The 21,068-nt window shown below is 44.9% G+C and overlaps 1 protein-coding gene across 1 annotated transcript in view; it reads right to left on the bottom strand.

Moving 5' to 3' along the window:
* Window positions 1-917: 917 nt before the first annotated feature.
* The window catches only part of col5a3a (collagen, type V, alpha 3a), a gene marked incomplete at its 5' end in the record, with an annotated part of 58,090 nt that continues 37,939 nt past the window's right edge, over window positions 918-21,068 (bottom strand). The window contains 41 exons of the mRNA XM_080523308.1: window positions 918-1,681; window positions 1,901-2,134; window positions 3,002-3,070; window positions 3,227-3,339; window positions 4,875-5,175; window positions 5,311-5,364; window positions 5,808-5,843; window positions 6,049-6,102; window positions 6,311-6,418; window positions 6,527-6,580; window positions 7,097-7,150; window positions 7,507-7,614; window positions 7,772-7,825; window positions 8,119-8,172; window positions 8,419-8,472; window positions 8,623-8,676; window positions 8,802-8,909; window positions 9,011-9,064; window positions 9,194-9,247; window positions 10,431-10,484; window positions 11,940-11,993; window positions 12,643-12,750; window positions 12,948-13,001; window positions 13,315-13,368; window positions 13,597-13,704; window positions 14,056-14,163; window positions 14,389-14,442; window positions 14,896-14,985; window positions 15,342-15,449; window positions 15,564-15,617; window positions 15,889-15,942; window positions 16,112-16,165; window positions 16,349-16,393; window positions 16,668-16,721; window positions 16,924-16,968; window positions 17,531-17,584; window positions 17,803-17,910; window positions 18,244-18,297; window positions 18,533-18,577; window positions 19,294-19,347; window positions 19,859-19,903. Of these exons, the coding sequence (XP_080379434.1) occupies window positions 1,535-1,681; window positions 1,901-2,134; window positions 3,002-3,070; window positions 3,227-3,339; window positions 4,875-5,175; window positions 5,311-5,364; window positions 5,808-5,843; window positions 6,049-6,102; window positions 6,311-6,418; window positions 6,527-6,580; window positions 7,097-7,150; window positions 7,507-7,614; window positions 7,772-7,825; window positions 8,119-8,172; window positions 8,419-8,472; window positions 8,623-8,676; window positions 8,802-8,909; window positions 9,011-9,064; window positions 9,194-9,247; window positions 10,431-10,484; window positions 11,940-11,993; window positions 12,643-12,750; window positions 12,948-13,001; window positions 13,315-13,368; window positions 13,597-13,704; window positions 14,056-14,163; window positions 14,389-14,442; window positions 14,896-14,985; window positions 15,342-15,449; window positions 15,564-15,617; window positions 15,889-15,942; window positions 16,112-16,165; window positions 16,349-16,393; window positions 16,668-16,721; window positions 16,924-16,968; window positions 17,531-17,584; window positions 17,803-17,910; window positions 18,244-18,297; window positions 18,533-18,577; window positions 19,294-19,347; window positions 19,859-19,903 (3,222 nt within the window). The 3' untranslated portion in view covers window positions 918-1,534. The remainder of the gene's footprint in view (window positions 1,682-1,900; window positions 2,135-3,001; window positions 3,071-3,226; window positions 3,340-4,874; window positions 5,176-5,310; window positions 5,365-5,807; window positions 5,844-6,048; window positions 6,103-6,310; window positions 6,419-6,526; window positions 6,581-7,096; window positions 7,151-7,506; window positions 7,615-7,771; window positions 7,826-8,118; window positions 8,173-8,418; window positions 8,473-8,622; window positions 8,677-8,801; window positions 8,910-9,010; window positions 9,065-9,193; window positions 9,248-10,430; window positions 10,485-11,939; window positions 11,994-12,642; window positions 12,751-12,947; window positions 13,002-13,314; window positions 13,369-13,596; window positions 13,705-14,055; window positions 14,164-14,388; window positions 14,443-14,895; window positions 14,986-15,341; window positions 15,450-15,563; window positions 15,618-15,888; window positions 15,943-16,111; window positions 16,166-16,348; window positions 16,394-16,667; window positions 16,722-16,923; window positions 16,969-17,530; window positions 17,585-17,802; window positions 17,911-18,243; window positions 18,298-18,532; window positions 18,578-19,293; window positions 19,348-19,858; window positions 19,904-21,068) is intronic.

Raw genomic sequence — 21,068 nt, 5'->3', positions numbered from 1 at the left:
ATTTTTTAAATACTAAAATAATACTACTAGAATACTACAATACTAAAAGAAAGTGAAGTTGGGTGTAGAATTGCACATATACTGTACATGCCTACAGGCTGGGGAGAAGGAGTCTACTGGAAAGGCAATGTTAGAAAAATGATTGCCTATGGGTTTTTAAAGCTGAAATATCTGTGATTGTGCCCTAAGCTAATGTACCACTCACAGGTTTGTGTGTGCACAACAAACTCCCTGGCTTTTTTTTTCCTTTTTTTTTTTTCCATCCCTTACCCAGCATGCACTGATGTTGAAGCACCAATAACTCTCTCCCTCCCCTGTCTCCCTCATCCTGCCTCCAGAGACTCACAAACAAAAGTAACACAAAACAAAACACATTATTTAGCACCACTGAAGAGCATACAGTAACACAGTACAACAAACATCATAAAAATTACAACATATAAACAAAAAGCAGAAGGCATAACAACAACAAAAAACACAATACATGACTGAGGTGGAGAATAACACACTGGGTAATGTAGTTACTTTAAAAATGTGGAGAAAAGAAATGTTCCTTGAAGTAACAGACCACTATGAGGGCTAGAGAAAACATTGTTTTATCCCCTAAAGAACAACATGCTCTGAAACTCATCCTTGCCCTGAACTGCCTAATTCAAGCCTGGTAAATGTGAGTAGAGCATACCACGATAAAGATGCTCAACTGACACAAATGGAAGGCATAAAAAGGCATATTGTCAGGCCTGCAGAGGAAACCAGTCAATTAAAGAAAACAACCTTCTCCATTCAAGTAACTGTTGGGCTCAATAACTAGTAGGAACACATGTATTGTGTGATAAAAAAAAAAAGGCCATTCAGTGAGTAAGCTGCAGATGACGGGTAAGAAAAGCTATAATTTCTATACAAGGAATGTCTGAAAATTAAATACAGAATGAACATGCTACACCAGTTAAACACATAGCTGAGCTGTTGTCATCATACTGCGATCGTAGCATGCAAATGAGTTGACAGTGCCTCATGCTAATTCCACTCCGCTCTCATGATAATCCCTCCTACAGAGAATTTGCATTACAAGCCATAAAAAAATCCACTCAACTGACCCATACCACAGATAGACAGACCAGCCCCATCCTGAATATGAGGGATACGTCTGTCTTTTTAATTGGGTCATGGTCGAGTGGAGCAGACCTCTACTTCTAGTGGGTCAAAGTACAGCACACTCAAAAGGTGAGAGAAGGGAACAAGAAACCAAAAATAAAACTACAAATTAAATATATATCTCATTGGAAGATTTCCCTTTGATAAAATGTGCTTCGTTCCTCCCGCCTTGTATCGTCGCTATTGGTCTTATTGTCATGAAAGCGTAGAACCTTGCATCCCATTGGCTGTTTGAGAGTCTTACGAAATATACCACAAACCCACCACATATACGAACATATACAGTATAATAAATATTGCTTGTGGCAAAACAATGTAGTCCACTTTCTTTCATTTGTGATGGTGCTCGGCAGGTCATTCCTCTGCGTTTACCACAGTGTTAACCATTGAAACATACAGGTCCAACTTGGAAGCCAAACTTTTGGTTGCCGTTTCCAAAGTCTGAGGGGGCCACATCCATAATGGGAAGAAGTTCTGCTCTGGGGGAATCGATCTCTATGACTGTCCTCTCCAAACCCTTCCGGAACTAAAGGAGAGAAACAACACATACAGTAGTTAGGGATCCACTGGCTGTGTCTGCCAGCCTTCAGTCCAACTGAATCACATTCAGATGTGAGGAGCTGATCTACCAGCCGCAACATCTTATTGAATCAAACAGCAGGTGACAATGCTACAACATTAGCAAACACATTAACTTCAATAAGGCTAATCCCTTTCCGGACCAGCCCCAATCCCTGGTACCCACCATGCATCCGTCGTGCAGTGGCTGGATGAAGGGGCTCTTGGCCTGGCTCATCTCCTCGTCGTTACTGCCCCGGAAGCGCAGCGCGTGCTTGTGGCTCCGGGCAGTGCTGTCGAACCAACCGGCAGAGTTCTGGCAGGAGTAGGTGAAGGTCTGTTTGGCTGTGGCACTCAGGAGCTTGAGGAAGGTGAGCTGGACCACGTGCACTGGATTCCCATCAGTGTCAATGTAGGAGAACTGGGCCAGAGATGGGGAGAGAGATACGGCTCAATAACACATTGTAAGCAGATAAGATGGCCGGGGGCAAGAGGCTGAGTCAAACGTAATGGCCTCTCCCTCACACAATTCTTCTATTGTACAAACTGCAGAGAGGCTGGGTGGCAGAACCTGACCGAAAACAATGGCAGCCAGCAGGTTAGAACACTTGGACCAATTCAATTTTCCATGAACCGTCTCTCTTGTTTAGTAAACGCGCTAGCCAATGTTTCATGAATAAATGTACAAGCAGGGTGGAAAAGGTTACTGCAATTCAACCTAGAGAGGGAGAACAAGAGAGTGGCAGAAAGAGAGAGAGAAAGACAGAGAGAGAGAGAGTGTGAGAAAGAAAAGACACAATGTGAGAGAACTAGTGAGAAGCATTGTGCTGGCAGCTCTGTGATTTTCTCTCTGTGTTAAGCGATGTCTGATGAGGTGTACATAAAAGGGCAATGCTCAAAGTGTGCTGAGCTGAATGGTAGTCAATGAGACCCTGCTGAACAGCTCTGTGTGAGTCAACATTACCACAGGCAGAATAAACCAACCGTTCTCTGAACATGAGCATGTACTGTACATTAAAGCTCAATTATACCGTGTGCTCAATTGTGTGTTAATTGTACATACAGATGCACATGTTCGCACATGTGCACACGCACACACACACACACACGCCCTTGAGATGAAAGACAGGATATGATCCAATAATAGGTTTTTAATGTACACAGGGTTGCAAAATTCCTGTAAGTTTAGGGAACGTTCCGATAATCATCAGAAAATATCGGAAAATTTCCCAAACTTGCAGGAATTGTACAACCCTATATACAACTAACTGTATAATAGGACCAATACCTGTTTGCCTTTCCTGTACTGGCTGTACCAGCTTCCTGGCTTCTCTTTGTTCCAGGCGGCGAGCTTCACCTGTTCGGGGGGGGAGAGAAGAAAGATGTTAGACCTTACACAGACATCAGAGCTGGACTCTGGGGAGGAACTTGGTCTGAGGCCAGAGGATATACTGTCCTGAACGGTGTATGTCGAGGTTTATGTGAGATAGCAGCAGGAGGGTTTGAAACTCACTGTTTCAAGCCTCTTGTCAGGGTATAGACAGGTCTCCCCCTCAGCAGTGAAGTTGCAATAGACCTTGATGGAGTCCCTGTTACACCCCTGGTTAGGGTCAATCCAGAAGTCACCTGGAGGGAGAAGGGATAGAAGGAAATAGAATCAGTGGAAGGGGAAGTTCTAGAGAATATATGTTACTGCAGGAACATCTATGGTGATATTGTAGTTCAGGGGAGACTGGTGGAGGTAGGATGTGCTTATTGCAGGATACCATTCCTCATTCCATTCCAATGTGTATGATACCAATTAGGGATGTCCCGATCCCATTTTTTCACTACCGATACAGATACCGATACCTGGGCTTCAGGTATCTGCGATACCGATACCAATCCGATATTTGTATTTATTGTTTTACTCCTGAATAATAACAAATACTTCCCCAGTATAGTCCACAACAACAGTTGGCTATTAAAGACTGCCAGCCTTTATTCAAGCAACAAAAACAGTACTCTGCAGTACTCAGTGACCAACTGGTTAAAACAATTTAGACAGCAGCATTCAGCATTGTAGAAAAAAAGAGTTACTGTCTGATTTCTAGTTTTAGTGCCTTCAGGTTTGTATTCTATTTATCTTCTCTAAATGGCAAATCAATTATAGGACCCTTTTTAAAAGTGTAGCCTAGTGACGCTGCTGGTGAGACCAGAAATCGAAGGGGTGTCAACAATATCTGGTTTTCTTTTTTTTCAACTCAAGTTTTAAGTACCCAGTCCATATAATAAAAAACAGTTCTAATCTGTGGATTGGATTAACTATTCTCGTTTTTCGGAGGCTACCAGTAAGTGATAATGACTTGTAAACATACTCTCGTTTTAGGACGTGTTCAAAAGCAAGGACTGTGTGTTCATCTAGTTATGTGTAGTTATGTGTTTTTAGCATGTCCATGTTCTCTCAGTATGTTGTGATGTTATAAAAACGCAGTTAGACGTTTGTAGCGATGTACCGCTGTTCGCCGCTAGCAGCGTTTGTTGTTGTGGTTTGATCAGTCACTTTTCTCCTGTCGCATTCCCATTCGGTGCACCAACATTCAAATACTCGTGTCACCTTGAATTTTTTTCCCGATTTCAATATATGACGCATCATTTGAAAGCTTACCATCTGTAGTTTCAGACTATGTAAATAACCGAAAAATTACTAAAGCAAATGGTTTATGATTTCACCAGCTAGCATCATGACATTGTCAGACTCATTACAAACAGGTAGCAACTAGCCAACTCTACTGTTGTCATCACGTGAGTGACACGCCAGATCGGCCACGCAGATCGAAGCCTATTTTTTTTCTGGTGCGATCTGCGATCCAGCATTCAGGACCAATATCGCAGCGATATCCGATATCGATATCGGATCGGGACATCCCTAATACCAATCATGCATTGTTCCATGCATTACAATGAGCCAGTCCCCACCAGCCTCCCTTGATTGAAGTTCAATATGGCAGAATAGGAAATAATGTCTCAAGGAGAATCTGGTGGCAAAGATAGCCCCATATCTATCTACAGTACTGTACATAATGAACATACATATGAATACCAATGCTGATATGGGCTCTAGACTGTTTGGGGCACATGCCAGGGATATAACAATAATGCTCCTGAGGTTATCTACTGACCATCTTTGTAGTCGGGCTGGACCATCATGAGCTCCTTGCAGGTGCGGGCAGGGCTCTCAAACGTGCCCAGAGGCTTCCTCATCAGCTCCACCTCTGTCTTCATGGAGGTGAGGGAGGCAAAGACCTCCTCCATGCCCTCTGCCTCCTCCAGAGCCTGGTCTCCCTGCATGAGCTCTTCCTGCAGCATCTCCATCTTCTCCTCCGTGGGAGCACCATCGTGTCCGGCCTGCTCTGAGTGCCTCTTCCTCTTCCTCCGGCCCTCTCGCATGGGCAGAGGCTGGATCATACTGGCAGGATGGCCCTGGAGGGACAGGACAGAGGTGGACCAGAGATCAGGAAACAGACAGGGGCAAAGGAGAGATGGATGGAGGAAACAAGGGATAAAGAGAGGGAGGGAGAGGAGAAGGAGAAGAGGTGTGGAGGTGTGGGGACTTACAGGGGGTCCGGGGGGGCCGGCGGGTCCTGTGTCTCCTTGGGGGCCGACGGTGCCCTGAAGAAAGGAGGACCACAAAGCCGTGTGTCAATCATGCCTTCACCTGGAGCCACTCTCAAAACACTTTTCCAAATCCCCCTTTATCCCGCCAGATGGTTTATGCTTTATGGGATTATCCAGCTATGTGCATCAGCAGTCTTTGGTCAAAGCCGTGGGTTTCAAGACACACTATGGCACTTTTCATAACATCAGACACCAGCTTTAAATCCTATTAAAATGTACCCACTGAAAAACACTATGGAAAAAGCCGAGCTGTATGACACGCTTTTAGTTCAGCAGATATAAAAACACACAGTAAAACACGATGGTTCTTTAAAGGATGTTCAATTTCACGCTAACACGCTAACTCATCTCACAGCATGCTCCCGTCAGCTGCTAGCTGGGCTAGTGTGTAAGGACAGGAATGACAATGTGGAGATCAGTGAGATTACTGGACTTACCGTGTCACCCTTCGATCCTCTCTGACCAATGAGACCCTGAGAGAGAGAGAGAGAGAGAGAGAGAGAGAGAGAGAGAGAGAGAGAGAGAGAGAGAGAGAGAGAGAGAGAGAGAGAGAGAGAATGATATGGTGTGAAAAAGAAGACAGAACAGGCTGACAACACATTCTGAAACAGGATTGGTGAGAGGAAGAGAGAGATTTACTATTGACTATTTACTATTAGAGAGACGGGGGGTACTTACAGACAATCCAGGTGATCCTGGGGGGCCAGTGGGACCAAGGAAGCCTCCCACACCCTAGAAATAATAATACAGTCATTTCATGACACCTTAAACATACTGTCTGCTCATAACACCTTAATCACTTTAAACCATACTGTCTGTTCATGATACCCTAGACATCTTAAACATACTGTCTCTTCTCTCAATGAAAGTATACCACAGGTGATCTCTTCAGATTTTCTGTTGCTTCTGTATTATTATCCAGCAAGAAGGCTGTAATTACCCTGTCTCCTTTGGTTCCGTGTGAGCCCTGGTTTCCTGGCAGGCCTCGGTCTCCCTTCTCACCTATCTCTCCTGGGGGCCCGATTAGACCGATCAGCCCACCATGACCCTGCAGGGAGAGGGAGAGAGAGGGGGGATTGATACCACAACAGCTTTGTTTATGGCTAATTTCATATCCGGCTATGCATGGGCACGTTTAAGGTGTCATGTGACTCACTTTATCTCCCTTCCTGCCAGGGTCTCCTCTCAATCCCTGCAATCCTGGGGGTCCCTGTGAACCACACAGAGGGTCAGGCATGCTCACATATACATTTACATCACACAGTTCCCCATTAAAATGGTTAGATAGGGGTAAAATATCTAGAATGTCTTTCAATCTGTAAAGATTGAAATGTCCAAGTACAGGACATGTGACAGCAGCTGATGAAAGCGGGAACAAGTCGGCAAGCGACCACATGTTCAGACTTTTATTCAGAAAAATGTAAATAAATTGGAACGTTGTTGAAAATCAATGACACACTCTCTAGTCAAGCCGAAGTACTGCAATGCAATGGATTCGGTATGTAATCCCCACTACTACCTAGTTAGTGTAGAGTAGTGGGGATTACTCAACGAATCCATTGCATTGCAATATTTTGGCTGTCATATACATTTACATCACACAGTTCCCTATTACAATGGTTACACAGGGGTAAAATATCTAGAATATATATAATATATATATGTAATATCTGTACACGTCCAAGTACAGTAGATATGTGTTATGTGATGAGTGGAGGGGTCGTACCATGGGTCCAGGAGGTCCTGCCTGTCCTAGGGGGCCGTTTAACCCTTGCTCACCCTGGAGAGGAAACACAGTAAACGTACTATCGTCAATGTTTCTAGCTGCAGCTACTGTAAACCATAGACATAGCATTCTAATATTCTCTGTAACCCTGTCCCTCTAACATCTCCCACTCAGATCACTGAGTGAAACCGGGAACAAGTCACCAACCGAACGGACCGTTCAGACTTTTAAAAGTCCAAACATTTTGATTGGTTTGGCGACTGGTTCACGGTTTCCCGGTTTCACCAATTGGAGGCGAACCCCAACTAGTGTCCATGTTCATAGATAGTAAACCAGAGACAGGGTGATCAGTAGATCATCCAGACACGGGCTACCCATAGACGTATGTTCAGATGAGAGTGAAGACTGACCGCAGGCCCTGGGATCCCCCTGAGGCCGTCTGGGCCAGGCTTCCCTGAATGACCCTGAGGCCCCACCGGGCCGGTCTTCCCCACCAACCCTTCTGAGCCAGTGGAACCCTGCAGGAGGACAGAGTGGCAGGGTGGGTAAGACAAACAGGTAGTGTAACAGGAAGAGTCAAGACACTGAGATCCTGCATGTGGTGGACTGTCACTGAATGCAGTGTTGTCCGGTACAATCCATATTCATAATCCATATTGATCCACGCAGTCTCACCTTCGATCCCTTCATTCCTTGTTTCCCTTCTTTTCCTCCGGCGCCCAAGTGACCCTGGAGTAAAAGAGAGAGGGGGTCATCAGGACAGGGTTTCAGCTTTTAAGAGAAGGTTCCGGAGGTATTGTACAGCTTTTCTCCAGCTCACACAAATAGAAGTCAATACTGTAAGATCCCTCAAGTTCTTCACACGCGCACACACACACATGCACGCACGCACGCACGCACGCACGCACATAGACACACACACACACACACACACACGCACGCACACACACACACACACACACACACACAGACACACACACACACACACACACACACACACACACACACACAAGCATACTCACCCTGCGCCCTGGGGGCCCTGAAGGGCCCGGTTCCCCAGAGGCTCCGGGGGGACCCTGATGAGAACAGAACAAAGGGTTAAAGTTGAAACACAGTCACAGAATCTCAAAGAGACAGAGAAGAAAGCAACACAGCCACATGGATGAATAAGTAAAGCCTCTCGGTGTGTAGCACAGAACAAAGACCCAATATATCTCCCAGCTAATGCATACAGTGAGAGCAAGGTTATTGATGGTTTTTTTAATCCATCTGAGCATCTGCTACATACTGTAAATTAAGATAGAGACTGTAACTGTCCTTACCGCTTTCCCAGGGTCACCATTATCTCCTTTTGCACCTGGTCCACCATCGACTCCCTGTGGCAATCAGAGAAAGGCCATTAAGAGCAGTGGCAGGTACCGTTCAGACGTAATCTCTAATCAAATCTGTAACCTATGACACAGTTATCTTTTACTGCACTTGAGTCAATAAATAAAAAATTACAGAGTGGTATTATGGATACTTACATTGATGCCTGCTTCTCCTGGGGGTCCAGTGTCTCCAGGGAATCCAATAGGACCCTATGGAAGACAGCTAGTGGTTAGCATCACTGCAGAGGGCAGTATCGCCATCTGATCTGACGTCAGCTCGAGGCCCAGAGGCTGAGCGGCGGCCTGCCCATACATATAGAGAAGAGACTACTTACAGGGTTTCCTTTGGATCCGTCCTCTCCTGGCATTCCTCTGACTCCTGCCGGACCTGCAGCTCCGGGGGCGCCCGAGTCACCCTTCTCCCCCAAGTCCCCTTTACCACCCTGGTCGGGTCACAGGACAAGAGCAGGGATGTTATGGAGGAAGGAGGGAGAGAATGCGGGGAAAAAGAAGAGAGGAGAGGGATAGAGAAAGACAGACTCACAGCGCTGCCAGACTCTCCTACTGGCCCTGGGAGCCCAGCCTCTCCATCTTCACCCTGGCAGAGAAGAGAGAATTCCTCAGGGAGTGAGATACAGTATTACCAACACACTTACTGTACACACATCCACAAACCAACGCCAATGATACAGACACACACGGACACAGACACACACATGTCCCTCACCTTCTCTCCAACGATTCCATGCTGACCAACTCCACCAGCCATTCCAGGTGGACCCTGTTAAACCAGGAGAGAACAGGTTTAATAAGCAGCATGATCTAGGAGTCTTTACTGTATTGTATTTACTGTGAAGGTTTTACTGGGTTCAGGGTGTATGTGTTTTACTAGCAGCAATCCCATTCACTGTATGACTGTAATGCATTTACTGAGTGCTAAAATTGCATCTGCACAATAACACTTCATATGAGAAGAGATACTGAGTGTCTGTGCATGGAAGCCTTTAATGTTGATGCTATCTGAGTAGTGGAGCATATTGTCTCTCTGTGTTTGAGAGTGCATGCGTCTCTCTCTCTCTCTCTCTCTCTCTCTCTCTCTCTCTCTCTCTCTCTCTCTCTCTCTCTCTCTCTCTCTATGGTTCTGTGTGAATAATGGCAGCGTGCTGGATGTCTCAAGAGGAGGGAGTGAGAAAGTGAAAGCATCTTTTTTTCATAGTGCACAAAATGGAGAGTGTGAGTGGGGACCCTACTACTACCCTGCATTCATCGCTCCTCTCTTCCATTCCACCTAAAGTCTCTCTCTCTCTCTTCATATCTCCATCTAACTCTCACTCCAGCATATCAATCCATTTATGGATCCCTCCATCTCCCCAAGCCCTCTATTTCCATGGTGAATCTCTGCCAGGTCTGTCATGGGGCTCTGGTTAATAATTCACTGGTGTGAGATGTTGGGAGGTAGCCATTAATAGAGGTAAATATAACTCTCTCTCTCAAGGATGATAGTCTAATACTCCTTAATGATTCATAGAGCGGTAAATATAACTCTCGCTGAGGGATTATATTCAAATACTACTTAATAATTAAAATCTCAAAAGGGTCTTAGGGAGGAAGCAGGGTACAGAAGGTGGAGAATACAGAGGTAGAGGAGGGTGGAAATGAAGGATTGAAATAAAAACACTATAGGATGTACAGTATCAGCAGGGTGTTGTGTGTGTAATCTGCAGAAGTCGGTGGTACTTTACTGTATTGTTCAATAGTGTTTACTAACACAAATATCTATGGTCCGGTGTTTGCATTTATTGTCTATATTGTTTGTATTGTTCATGTTGTAAAGCACTTTGAGACAATCGTCTTTGTAAAAAGTGCTATAAAAATCTGATTGATTGATTGATTGATTGATTGATTGATTGATGCATAGAAAGGTACAGTAGTCAAATATTGAATAAAAGCATGCAGTACTTTACCTCTCCACCGATGGAGCCCTGTGGGCCTCTGGGTCCGTGCTGTCCTGGGGGGCCCTGAGGAGAGAAGAACAAAAACAATTGCCTTTTTATTATGTTTGAAGATGAGCCAATAATAACTCAGACAATGTATGTTTGCAAGCACGCACACAAATACATACTATCCCATAGGACTAGTCTGTTACACTAGCATCTCCTTCAGTGAGTGTTAGTCATCAATCAAGCCACGAGGGGCCTCATACAACACCCCCCAGACTCTATGGCCATTATTACACATGACATGATGAAGACACTCAGGACAGGCCATTATCCTCCATGTGATGTGGAAAAAAGGTCTCTCTCTTTCTCTCTCTCTCTCTCGCTTTCTCTCTCTGGCTTGCTTTCTCTCTCTCTCTCTCTCTCTCTCTCTCTCTCTCTCTCTCTCTCTCTCTCTCTCTCTCTCTCTCTCTCTCTCTCTCACTTTCTCTCTCTCTCCCTCTCTCTTCCTCAGCTCCTAATGAGGACCCTCTAGTCCTAGTCCTGTAGGAGAACACATTCTCCATGCTACAGTGAAAATGATTGCACATCCATCCCCTGTGCACCTTAGGATGGACAATGAAGTATTAATCCTAACTGCGCTCAGTTCCGGTCCTGGTCAGCCAATGGGGCTAAGTTCTACCAACACTCGTAGTCCTGGGGGAAGCCCACTGCAGTTAGACACAGTCCTGTACATTAAGACAACAGACAGCTAGACAGACAGACAGACAGACAGACAGGCAGACAGACAGACAAACAGAAAAAGAGAGAGACAGACAGGCAGACAGACAGACAGACAGACAGACAGACAGAGAGAGACAGACACACATAGCAGGAGAGATACTGTACTTCAGCATTAGAAGCTGGAATCCTATGATCCATGGCATTCACACATGGATGAGGCTTTCACATTGAGCTCTCTCTCTCTCTCTCCCTTGTTCTGTCTTTTGTTTTTTGTTCCGTTTTTACGCTTTTTCTCCCTAATCTGGCAGTGAGATGAGAGGAGAAGAGAGGGGCTGTAGAGAATCTTGTTAAGTTTGTGTTCATGGTTGACAGCGTTCTGAAATGCCTGTCACAAAGGAGGATGCTCATTAGGTAGCCAAGGCTCAGGCTAATCTGATTAGCAGCTGTCACGTTGCTTCCTCCTCAGAACCAAGCCCTCGTTCTCCCTCTCCTTCGCTCCACTACCTCCCCCCTGTCACTCTCTCTCTCCTCAGAGGAGCTCCTGATACACAAACTAACAGTCCCCCCCCTTGCATCACTCAGCCTCCCCTGTCCATCCTGCTACGCTCCAGCCACTCGATACGTTGTACGTCCATCACAGAATTAGAATGCAGGTTCCCATTTACATCTTTAATGTCATCTTTGATATCCCAAGAAAACAACTTGTCAATAGGCCATTAGGATACGAGGATAATAGGCTACTTGTCAAAACAACTTGTCATCATAACACATGGAGAAGAATGGTGATGTGTGGACATTAGGTAAAGTACTCACCATGGAGCCAACGTGACCGCTCTCTCCCTTGTCTCCTGGGAGTCCTGGCATTCCCTGTAAGGGTAGAGGTGGTTAGGGACATCAGACCTCAATAGGGGTAGAAATCCATGCCTAGCATCAGACATGAATAGTAGATCCAAGCCTAGCATCAGACATGAATAGTAGATCCATGCCTAGCATCAGACATGAATAGTAGATCCATGCCTAGCATCAGACATGAAGAGTAGATCCATGCCTAGCATCAGACATGAATGGTAGATCCATGCCTAGCATCAGACATGAATAGTAGATCCATGCCTAGCATCAGACATGAATGGTAGATCCATGCCTAGCATCAGACATGAATGGTAGATCCATGCCTAGCATCAGACATGAATAGTAGATCCATGCCTAGCATCAGACATGAATGGTAGATCCATGCCTAGCATCAGACATGAATGGTAGATCCATGCCTAGCATCAGACATGAATAGTAGATCCATGCCTAGCATCAGACATGAAGAGTAGATCCATGCCTAGCATCAGACATGAATAGTAGATCCATGCCTAGCATCAGACATGAATAGTAGATCCATGCCTAGCATCAGACATGAATAGTAGATCCATGCCTAGCATCAGACATGAGTAGAATAGGCTTAGCATCAGAGTTGAGCAGGAGATAGAGATAGGGTCCATTCACTCAGTGTGTGGGTGGGTTTCCTCACCTGTAGTCCATTGGGCCCAGCGCCGCCTTTATAGCCTCTGGCTCCCTCATCTCCCTTGGGCCCATACATGCCCTGCTGACCCCGAGGCCCTGACTCACCATCCACACCCTGCAACACACAACCTGGTCAGCACTGTACAGATCACAAATACAGTGCACAAACACACATGCACGCACGCGCACACGCACACGCACACAGACACAGACACAGACACACACACACACACACACACACACACACACACACACACACACACATAAACAACCTCTGACTTTCTCACACTGAGGTAGTGAGGATACACCTACCGTTAACCCTGGCTGACCAACAGGTCCTTGGATTCCCACACCTCCTGAAGGGCCCTGGGAGAGAAAGAGAGACAGAAACTAGAAATGATGCACGACAGGAAAGACAAACGATTATTCTAATGATTATATTCTAATTATTTACACTACATAGAATGACTCAATATACCCTGCAACATACTGTGAGGAGAAACAGCAGGACTCAACCTAATTATAAACCAATTATGAATCGTTTATTTAGTCTTGTGGTACATTCTCCTCCATGGTGAGAGGGGGGCTGTCGGGGGGGGCTGTCGTGTGGTAGAGTAGCACTGTGGCATGTTGATGCATGGTGCTGTGTGTTGATTCTTCTCTCAAGGTTTACACTCACAGATTCTCCTTTGTCTCCTTTGCTGCCCTTCTGGCCTGGTCCACCGGTCTCACCCTGTGGACACATACACACACGTTTGTTTGATGAAGAGAGACAAACACACACACACACACACACACACACAGACACACACACACACACACACACACACACACACACACACAGACACACACACACACACACACACACATACACACACACACACACACACACACACACACACACACATACAGGAGGTGATACTGTCTGTACTATGGTACCTATACAGCGTTCTGTAATTACCTTGTCCCCATCCTCTCCCGGAGGGCCAGCTGGCCCAGCCGCGCCTGGCAGTCCCAGAGGCCCCTGCTCCCCGTCGTGCCCAGCAGGCCCTATGGGGCCCTTCTCTCCCTGGGGAACAGATGGGAAAACATCATTAATCTAACAACTGCCTACACTGTAATTATTCTGATATTACACCAAGCCACGTTGATTAATAGTTAATGCAGAAAAATTGATAAACACATGCGCGCACACACATACACACACACACACACACTCACACACACACACACACACACACACACACACACAGACACACACACACACACACTCTCTCTCTCTCTCTCTCTCTTTCTCACTCTCTCTCTCACACGCCTACTTTGTTTTTTTGTTTTTTTTCCAGGGTTGAGAGTTGATGGTACAGTATAAATGGACAGTGTTGAATAAGAAACCAAAATAGAAGATATATTAGACACTTACTGGCTCCCCCTTGTCTCCCATTGGTCCAGCAGGCCCTACCCCGCCAGAGCGACCAGGCTGACCAATACCACCAGCTGCTCCAGAAGGCCCCCTCTCCCCAGTGGCTCCCTGGTAACAAGATGAGGAACAGAGGAGAGGTAAGAATGTCACATGATCAGTGTTTGATTTAGTTCTTTGGTCATGATCTCCATGGAAACACTCTCCCCCTCTATATGTCCTTGTCTCCTATATGCCATTATACTTTGATGAGGGACTGGGATGGGGGTGGAGAGAGATGGCGAGAAATGGAAATGAAACAATGAAATGGAAATGAAACAATGAAATCACACTTACGATTGCTCCTGCAAGACCAGTCGGCCCCTCTCCTCCCTTCAGTCCACCTGGACCCTAAAGAAACACACGTGAGTAAGCCAATCAGAGGCTTTGCTACAGTCATCAGCCATCAGAGGAGAACCAATCAGTGAGTTCAACTCAAGAATGACCCGTGTTTCTACTTGAACCTCAAAAGGTATGCTAATGTTTCTGTGTGGAATTATATTCTAAATGATTTGGAGGCAGGCATATCTGGCTGTAGATGTTCTGATTCATATTGCGCCTGTTTGATCCCTGATGTTGATGACTTGTGATGAATATTGATTCATATTTTTTTAATTTAATTATTTTGTAAGATTTTGTATGATTTTTGTAATTATTGTTTGGCCAGGATGCTCTTGTAAAATACATTTTTAATCTTAATGAGGCTTTTATTTTTAAAATAAATAATACATAAAAATATAACTGCAGAATTTCAATATGAATGAAGGTGATGAGTAAGGTGGTGAGGTATGAGCAGTGTGTTACCATGGCTCCAGGACTGCCCCTGCTCCCTCTGAAGCCCCGTAGCCCAGCAGGACCACTCTTCCCTGCAATTCCTGACGGGCCTGGGTCTCCCTGGAAACCATACAACACACAGGATTAGATTGGGCTGGAACTGAGAGCAGACAGCAGGCCCTTACGCAGTGATAAATCACACTGTGCAGCTGTGCCATGGCAAAGGCCCATTCATATTTTATGAGCAGTAATACAGACAGCACATTGAGGTATATCATTTGAAGCTGAGAATTTTCACCCACTATTTATCAGAAAATCAATATACAGGATGAACCCTGGAGATGAAATGCTTAGCTCCTCCAGTCAGTCTTGAGAGGATTGTGTGTGACTCTCTAGTTCTCTGTGTGATGGTTAGGATGAAGACGGTTCTAGTCTGAATGCTGATGAGGATGAGGATGATGATGAAGACAACCCACCTTGGCTCCCTCCTTGCCTGCTGCTCCAGGTAAACCCTGCTCTCCAGGGGGTCCTGGGGACCCTGGGTGTCCTCTATCACCATTAGGCCCAGTCTCACCAGTTTTACCCTAACAAGGGCCAAAGACCACAACATGGTTTCAGTTCTGCACAGCTCTCATCGAAGCCTTGGATTATTCCAAATGTTTGTTATAAAAACACTAATGCCTGATTGACTGACTCACCTGTGGTCCGACCACACCTGTAGGCCCAGGATCACCAGTCTTCCCTTGGAAGCCCTAAGGGACGAAACATGAAAAGTCAGGCCGTGACCCGCACTCAAGTGCTGAGAAACTGCCAACATGACAGAGGCACTTATGGGTGGCCTGTGGACTGGGATGAGTAGACTTCAGTACTCTAACACTTCCCTAACTCAGTACTGAAGCAGCAGCCATTGACATGCTTGTTATGGTGGTATGAGGGTCATGTTGAGTGCTAGATTTGGATGATGGCGAGAAAGAAAACCACCACATTGCTGGGTCATAAAGGCATGAAGTCACTTCAACTCACTGGCTCCCCTCGCTGGCCTGGATGACCTGGTAGTCCGTCTTTCCCCGCCGGTCCCTGAACAATAACATTTTATTATTAAAAGAGTAGTGGACACATACACAGTAGTGTGTACAGATGAACAAGTGTAGTGCCGACACAACAGAGTGTGGGAGTGAAAATGTTTAAGTGGACATCTGTTGATGAAGAGGGCATGTGTTTTTTGTTTGGCCCACGTTACACTTACGTTAGGGCCCTTGGGTCCTGCCTCGCCGTGGGTTCCCTGTGGCCCTTGGGGACCCTGTGTGATTAAGCAGTCAACACAGACAATCAATAACAGATGGTGCATGTCAGACTATCAGAGTATCCGTGGTTATCCCACACACTGTGATCAGTCAGTGTTTATGAAGTCCCTTTGTCCGAGCAGGTGTATCATAGCTCCACACCGCCGTGAGTGTTACATTAGGTTAGATGTCAGTCTCACCCTGTCCCCGTTTGATCCTGGTGCGCCGTCGTGTCCAGCAGTGCCCTGGCAGGTGGATATGGGAGGAGGGTGGGAAGTGACATCACAAAACAGAGAGTTATCAGACTATTTCAGTAATCATCCCCCTCCCCCAATATTCCTTATCTTTCTCATGGTGTTTGTTGAAGTGTAAGATCAGTAAAGTAGCAGACTTTGCTACTGCACCGGATGGCATGAACTGTACTGTAGATCCTATGAGAGCATCTATTTGCTTCCAGTCACAGCTGTGCCTGTTCACTCATTGTGATGAGGCAGGTGGTGTTCATGAGCCTAAACCCACCTTGTCTCCAGGCTTTCCTGTAGGTCCTCTTCCTCCTCTTCCCCCTCTGGCACCCTGCGGAAACACGAACATCAGCCTTATGACAACACTGTTCATTCACAGGTGTAAGATGAATTACAAGTGATGAGTGAACGCTACGATGATATAAATGGTGTCAAAAGTTCAACCAGAGACAAACTGTGATAATCTCACAATAGGTTCAATGGTGCAGTATAACATAGACTCCCATGATGTTAGAACAGAGGATTATACTCACGTTAGGACCTCTCTGGCCCCCAACACCTGGTTGACCAGATGGACCCTGCAATAGAGAAGCCCAAAGTTAGCTATTCGTCACTGCGTTATACTGTATCATCAATCACTGACAACACATAACAAGCGCTTGGCTTAGCACATCATGCTAACAGTAGCATCATACAGTATGGTTCATTATGGACATCTGGTTCTCACCCTTCTTCCTTTCTCGCCCAATACCCCAGCAGAACCAGGGAACCCCAGCGTACCCTGGAGATCAAAACGGTGGTTAATCACCTACAGCCCTTAATTAATCATTTATCAACCCTAAAGTTTAATTAACTGATAATTAACCACTGTATTGAATTAAGTAAAATATAATCCATAAGTCACACACAGCCTTAAATACACCATTAATCAACGCCTTATAATGAATGGTTGTTGCTAATGAATTATTAATAAAAAACCTCTTTTAATCAGCCATTCATCATCCTTTATTCATAAGCTGACATAAATGAGCGCAACGAAACACATCTTACCCCCTCCAAAGTTGAAGTTGAAAAGTGAAGGCAATACAGTATATTGTCAAATCATTATAGCTCTGATTATAGCTCATCCTTGTTTCTCACCTTGGGCCCTCCTCTTCCTGGGTAACCAGGCAACCCTGGAACACCCAATTTACCCTGGGGAAGGAGGGAGAAACGATTTTTAAAAAATTATTTAAAGCAAAAAGCATCCGAAAACCCCCCCAAAACAATCCTAGCTGGAGGATAACATAACAACTATACCTGCTGAACATGCCTGTGTCAACACTGCAGTGTATCTTAACAACTCTCTTCACAGCAGCATACAACAAACACATAGTGAATGAATACATGAATACAGAACACTGTTGGTGTACCTTCTCTCCAGCTGTGCCCAGACCTCCAGATTCTCCCAGGAGGCCTGACTGACCCTTTGGCCCCTCAGGCCCGTCCTCACCCCGGCCACCATTAGAACCATCATCACCCTATACACACACACACACACACACACACACACACACACACAGAGAGAGAGGGGGGGGGGGGGGGGAGGAGAGAAGAGAGAGAGCGAGAGAGAGAGAGCGAGAGAGAGAGAGCGAGAGAGAGAGAGAGAGAGAGAGAGAGAGAGAGAGAGAGAGAGAGAGAGAGAGAGAGAGAGAGAGAGAGAGAGAGAGAGAGAGAGAGAGAGAGAGAGAGAGGGAAGACAGAGTCAGACTACAATACCCTTAGGCCATCTCATGCTCCCTACAAATAATCTTTGTTGAGAGTGAGACATTGCTCTGGTCTGAGGCATTCGTCTCGCATGAGTGAACTCTCACCCTGTCTCCCATGATGCCCATGTCACCTTTGAACCCGGGGAAGCCATCTTCACCCTGTGATAAGTAGAGAAGGGTTGAGTGATATCTTAAATTCCTAGATGCATTAATCACACTCCTACAATCTGGCAGGTGTCTGATGTGTTGTGTCACAATGACGAGTGATGTTGTACCAAACCATCAACACAGAAGGCTTATGGTATCGACCACAACAACTGGTATCGTACTGTCAGTAATCCTTTTCTTACAGTTTCACAGTAAAATAAATCTGTTTGTATTTCGGTTTTCTCACCTTCTCCCCTTTACTTCCCTTCAGACCCCTCACTCCATCAGCTCCCTGAGAGATAAAGAACACAGCATCAGCCCAATCTCTACCAGGCACCATTCAAGCAGACAAAACGCAATATTTAAGGATATAAATAGCTACACACATCGAGCAGTAGACTTGCTAGATTGTCCCTGACATTGTAGGAATAGGAAACTCTCTGTAACAGTGAAGGACTTAGAATACAAGAGTGTATTGATTTGCTCTTGCCCTGCTATTGAGCAACTATTGACCTTACACTCACTCACGCATTTTATACTAATGATCACAGCCAAGGTCAACCTAAAGACTTTGACCTCCCACAGGAGGACTGGAGTGTAAATACATGATATCACCTTTGAACAAGTGGCCAGCAGTGGTGCAACACTGCAAGCTTCCCACATGAAGAATGTAAATGTTGCATAAATGTTAATGTCATGTGCGAACGCCAAACACAAACACACACACACACACACACACACACACACACACAGACATGTTCCACTCTTGCCTGACATTGTTATTGCTACTGTCCATCAACTTTTATTCCCACTGTCATTACATCCTCCCCTGAGAATGAGCCTGCTCTTCCTCCACCTGTCAACTGTCAATCACAGAGGCACACAGCTTGTCCATCACAGGAAGACAGATACAGAGATGGAGGCGTCTGAGGGAATGATGACCTGAGCGATATCTTTGAAACGTTTAGATCACGATGATGAACAAACATGCGATACTGTGTCTCTTACCTTCACACCGCGAGTCCCTGGATACCCAACAGGCCCCTGAGGTCCAAGTGAACCCTGAATGAAACAACAACAACAACAACAACATCAGTAGCTATTCCTCTGTCTGATAAGCATCACCCAAATCATGCCTCACAGATGTGACTAAGTCATTGTGTTGGGTGAATGTATATCCATTGTCCTCCAAACACAATGACAATAAGTGGATTTTAACAAATAATGACTATGATGCTGATGGGTGCACGCTGGCTATTGTAATGGGTTAATGAGATTCTGATTTTAACAATGACAGTATAAATACATAATGATGACAATTGTAAGTTGATGTGACTGAACAAGAGTGTGACTTAAGGCGAGAGCACAATGATAGTACATGAATGTGATCTCAGAACGATGATGACTAAATCTGATTGCAGCATGGTAATGAGTTCATATGAGAGAACCGTGAAGGTATGACACATCATGGCGACCTTGAGTGCCATGAAACGCGCCTTATAACATAAATGTATTATTATTATTATTATTATCATCATGCAGGCCTGGAATGGCCTGATCTTCTGTAACTCACTTGGAGCCCCTTCTCCCCAGGAGGACCTTCTCTTCCTGGGTGACCCTGATCAGAGAACACACACATTAGCAGGAGATACTACTAATAATACAGCATTATAATCAGAAGATTGCTATCTGCCTGTATAGAAACAGGTGGAGGCAGATATCGGGCGGGCTCATTGTATTGCATGGAATGGAATGTCTTTCTACCTCCACCAGCCTCCACAGACAATTTCATGTAAACTGATAGTGCTTTACCTAAAACATGAAATAAAAGAACAATTACAAAGTAAAAATATAAAATTCGATAAATTAAAAGCCGAAACAAAAGAAGTGAGATACAATAACAATTTAAAATGTTCAGGTTTAAAATCAATAAACAAAAACAAATCAATCAGTTTAAAAACCTAGCCTAACTCTTTAAAATACACTCAATTAAAAGCCGAACAGACCATAAAAGTCTTCAGCTTATTTTTAAAAAGTAATAAAGATGGGGCTGACCCATGTTTTGTGACAGCATGTTCCAGTGTTTTGCTGCATAGTGAGGGAATGCTGCCTCTTCACTTTTGGTGCTCACACTTTTGGTGCTCACTGTTAAAAGGCCTCAGATGATCTTAGGGATGTAGCACGTTCATAAGGCACTAATATGTTTGAGATGTATTTTGGCCCTACAACATCCAGAGATTTGTAGGCCAGGAGCATGATTTTAAAATCTATTCTGTGACATACAGCCAGTGTAATGATCTAAGAATGGGAGAAATGTGATCAAACTTCTTAGTTTTAGTCTCTCACTTTAGACTTGCAGCAGCATTTTAAATAAGTTGTAATTGTCAGTTTGGAGAGTCCTGAAAAAAGGTCATTGCAGTAGTCTAACCTGATAGACGCATGGATACGTTTTTCAAGATCCTGCTTGGACATATAACCCCTAATTCTCTCTATATATTTAAGATTATATTACGCTGTTTTTCTTGTGACTAAGAAATAACAGGCTCAATTTAGCTCATACTGTATTTAGAAATGCTGGATCCAAACAAGGCACTGTGAAGAGTCTGACAATATAAAACAATATTAAGAGAGAGACTCTGAGGGAAATGTTATGTATATTCAAATTCAAAGTTATCACATTTGCATAATGAGACTGGAATACCACCCAGTATAATGAACAGCTAAGCTAAGCCCCAGCTATAATTGAAATGCTGCATTGGAGCACTTTCCTCAACGCCTCATGT

This window comes from Nansenia antarctica, assembly GCF_963989245.1.
Source record: "Nansenia antarctica genome assembly, chromosome: 2".
NCBI lineage: Eukaryota > Metazoa > Chordata > Actinopteri > Argentiniformes > Microstomatidae > Nansenia > Nansenia antarctica.
This window is presented reverse-complemented; position numbering and strand designations above follow the sequence as displayed.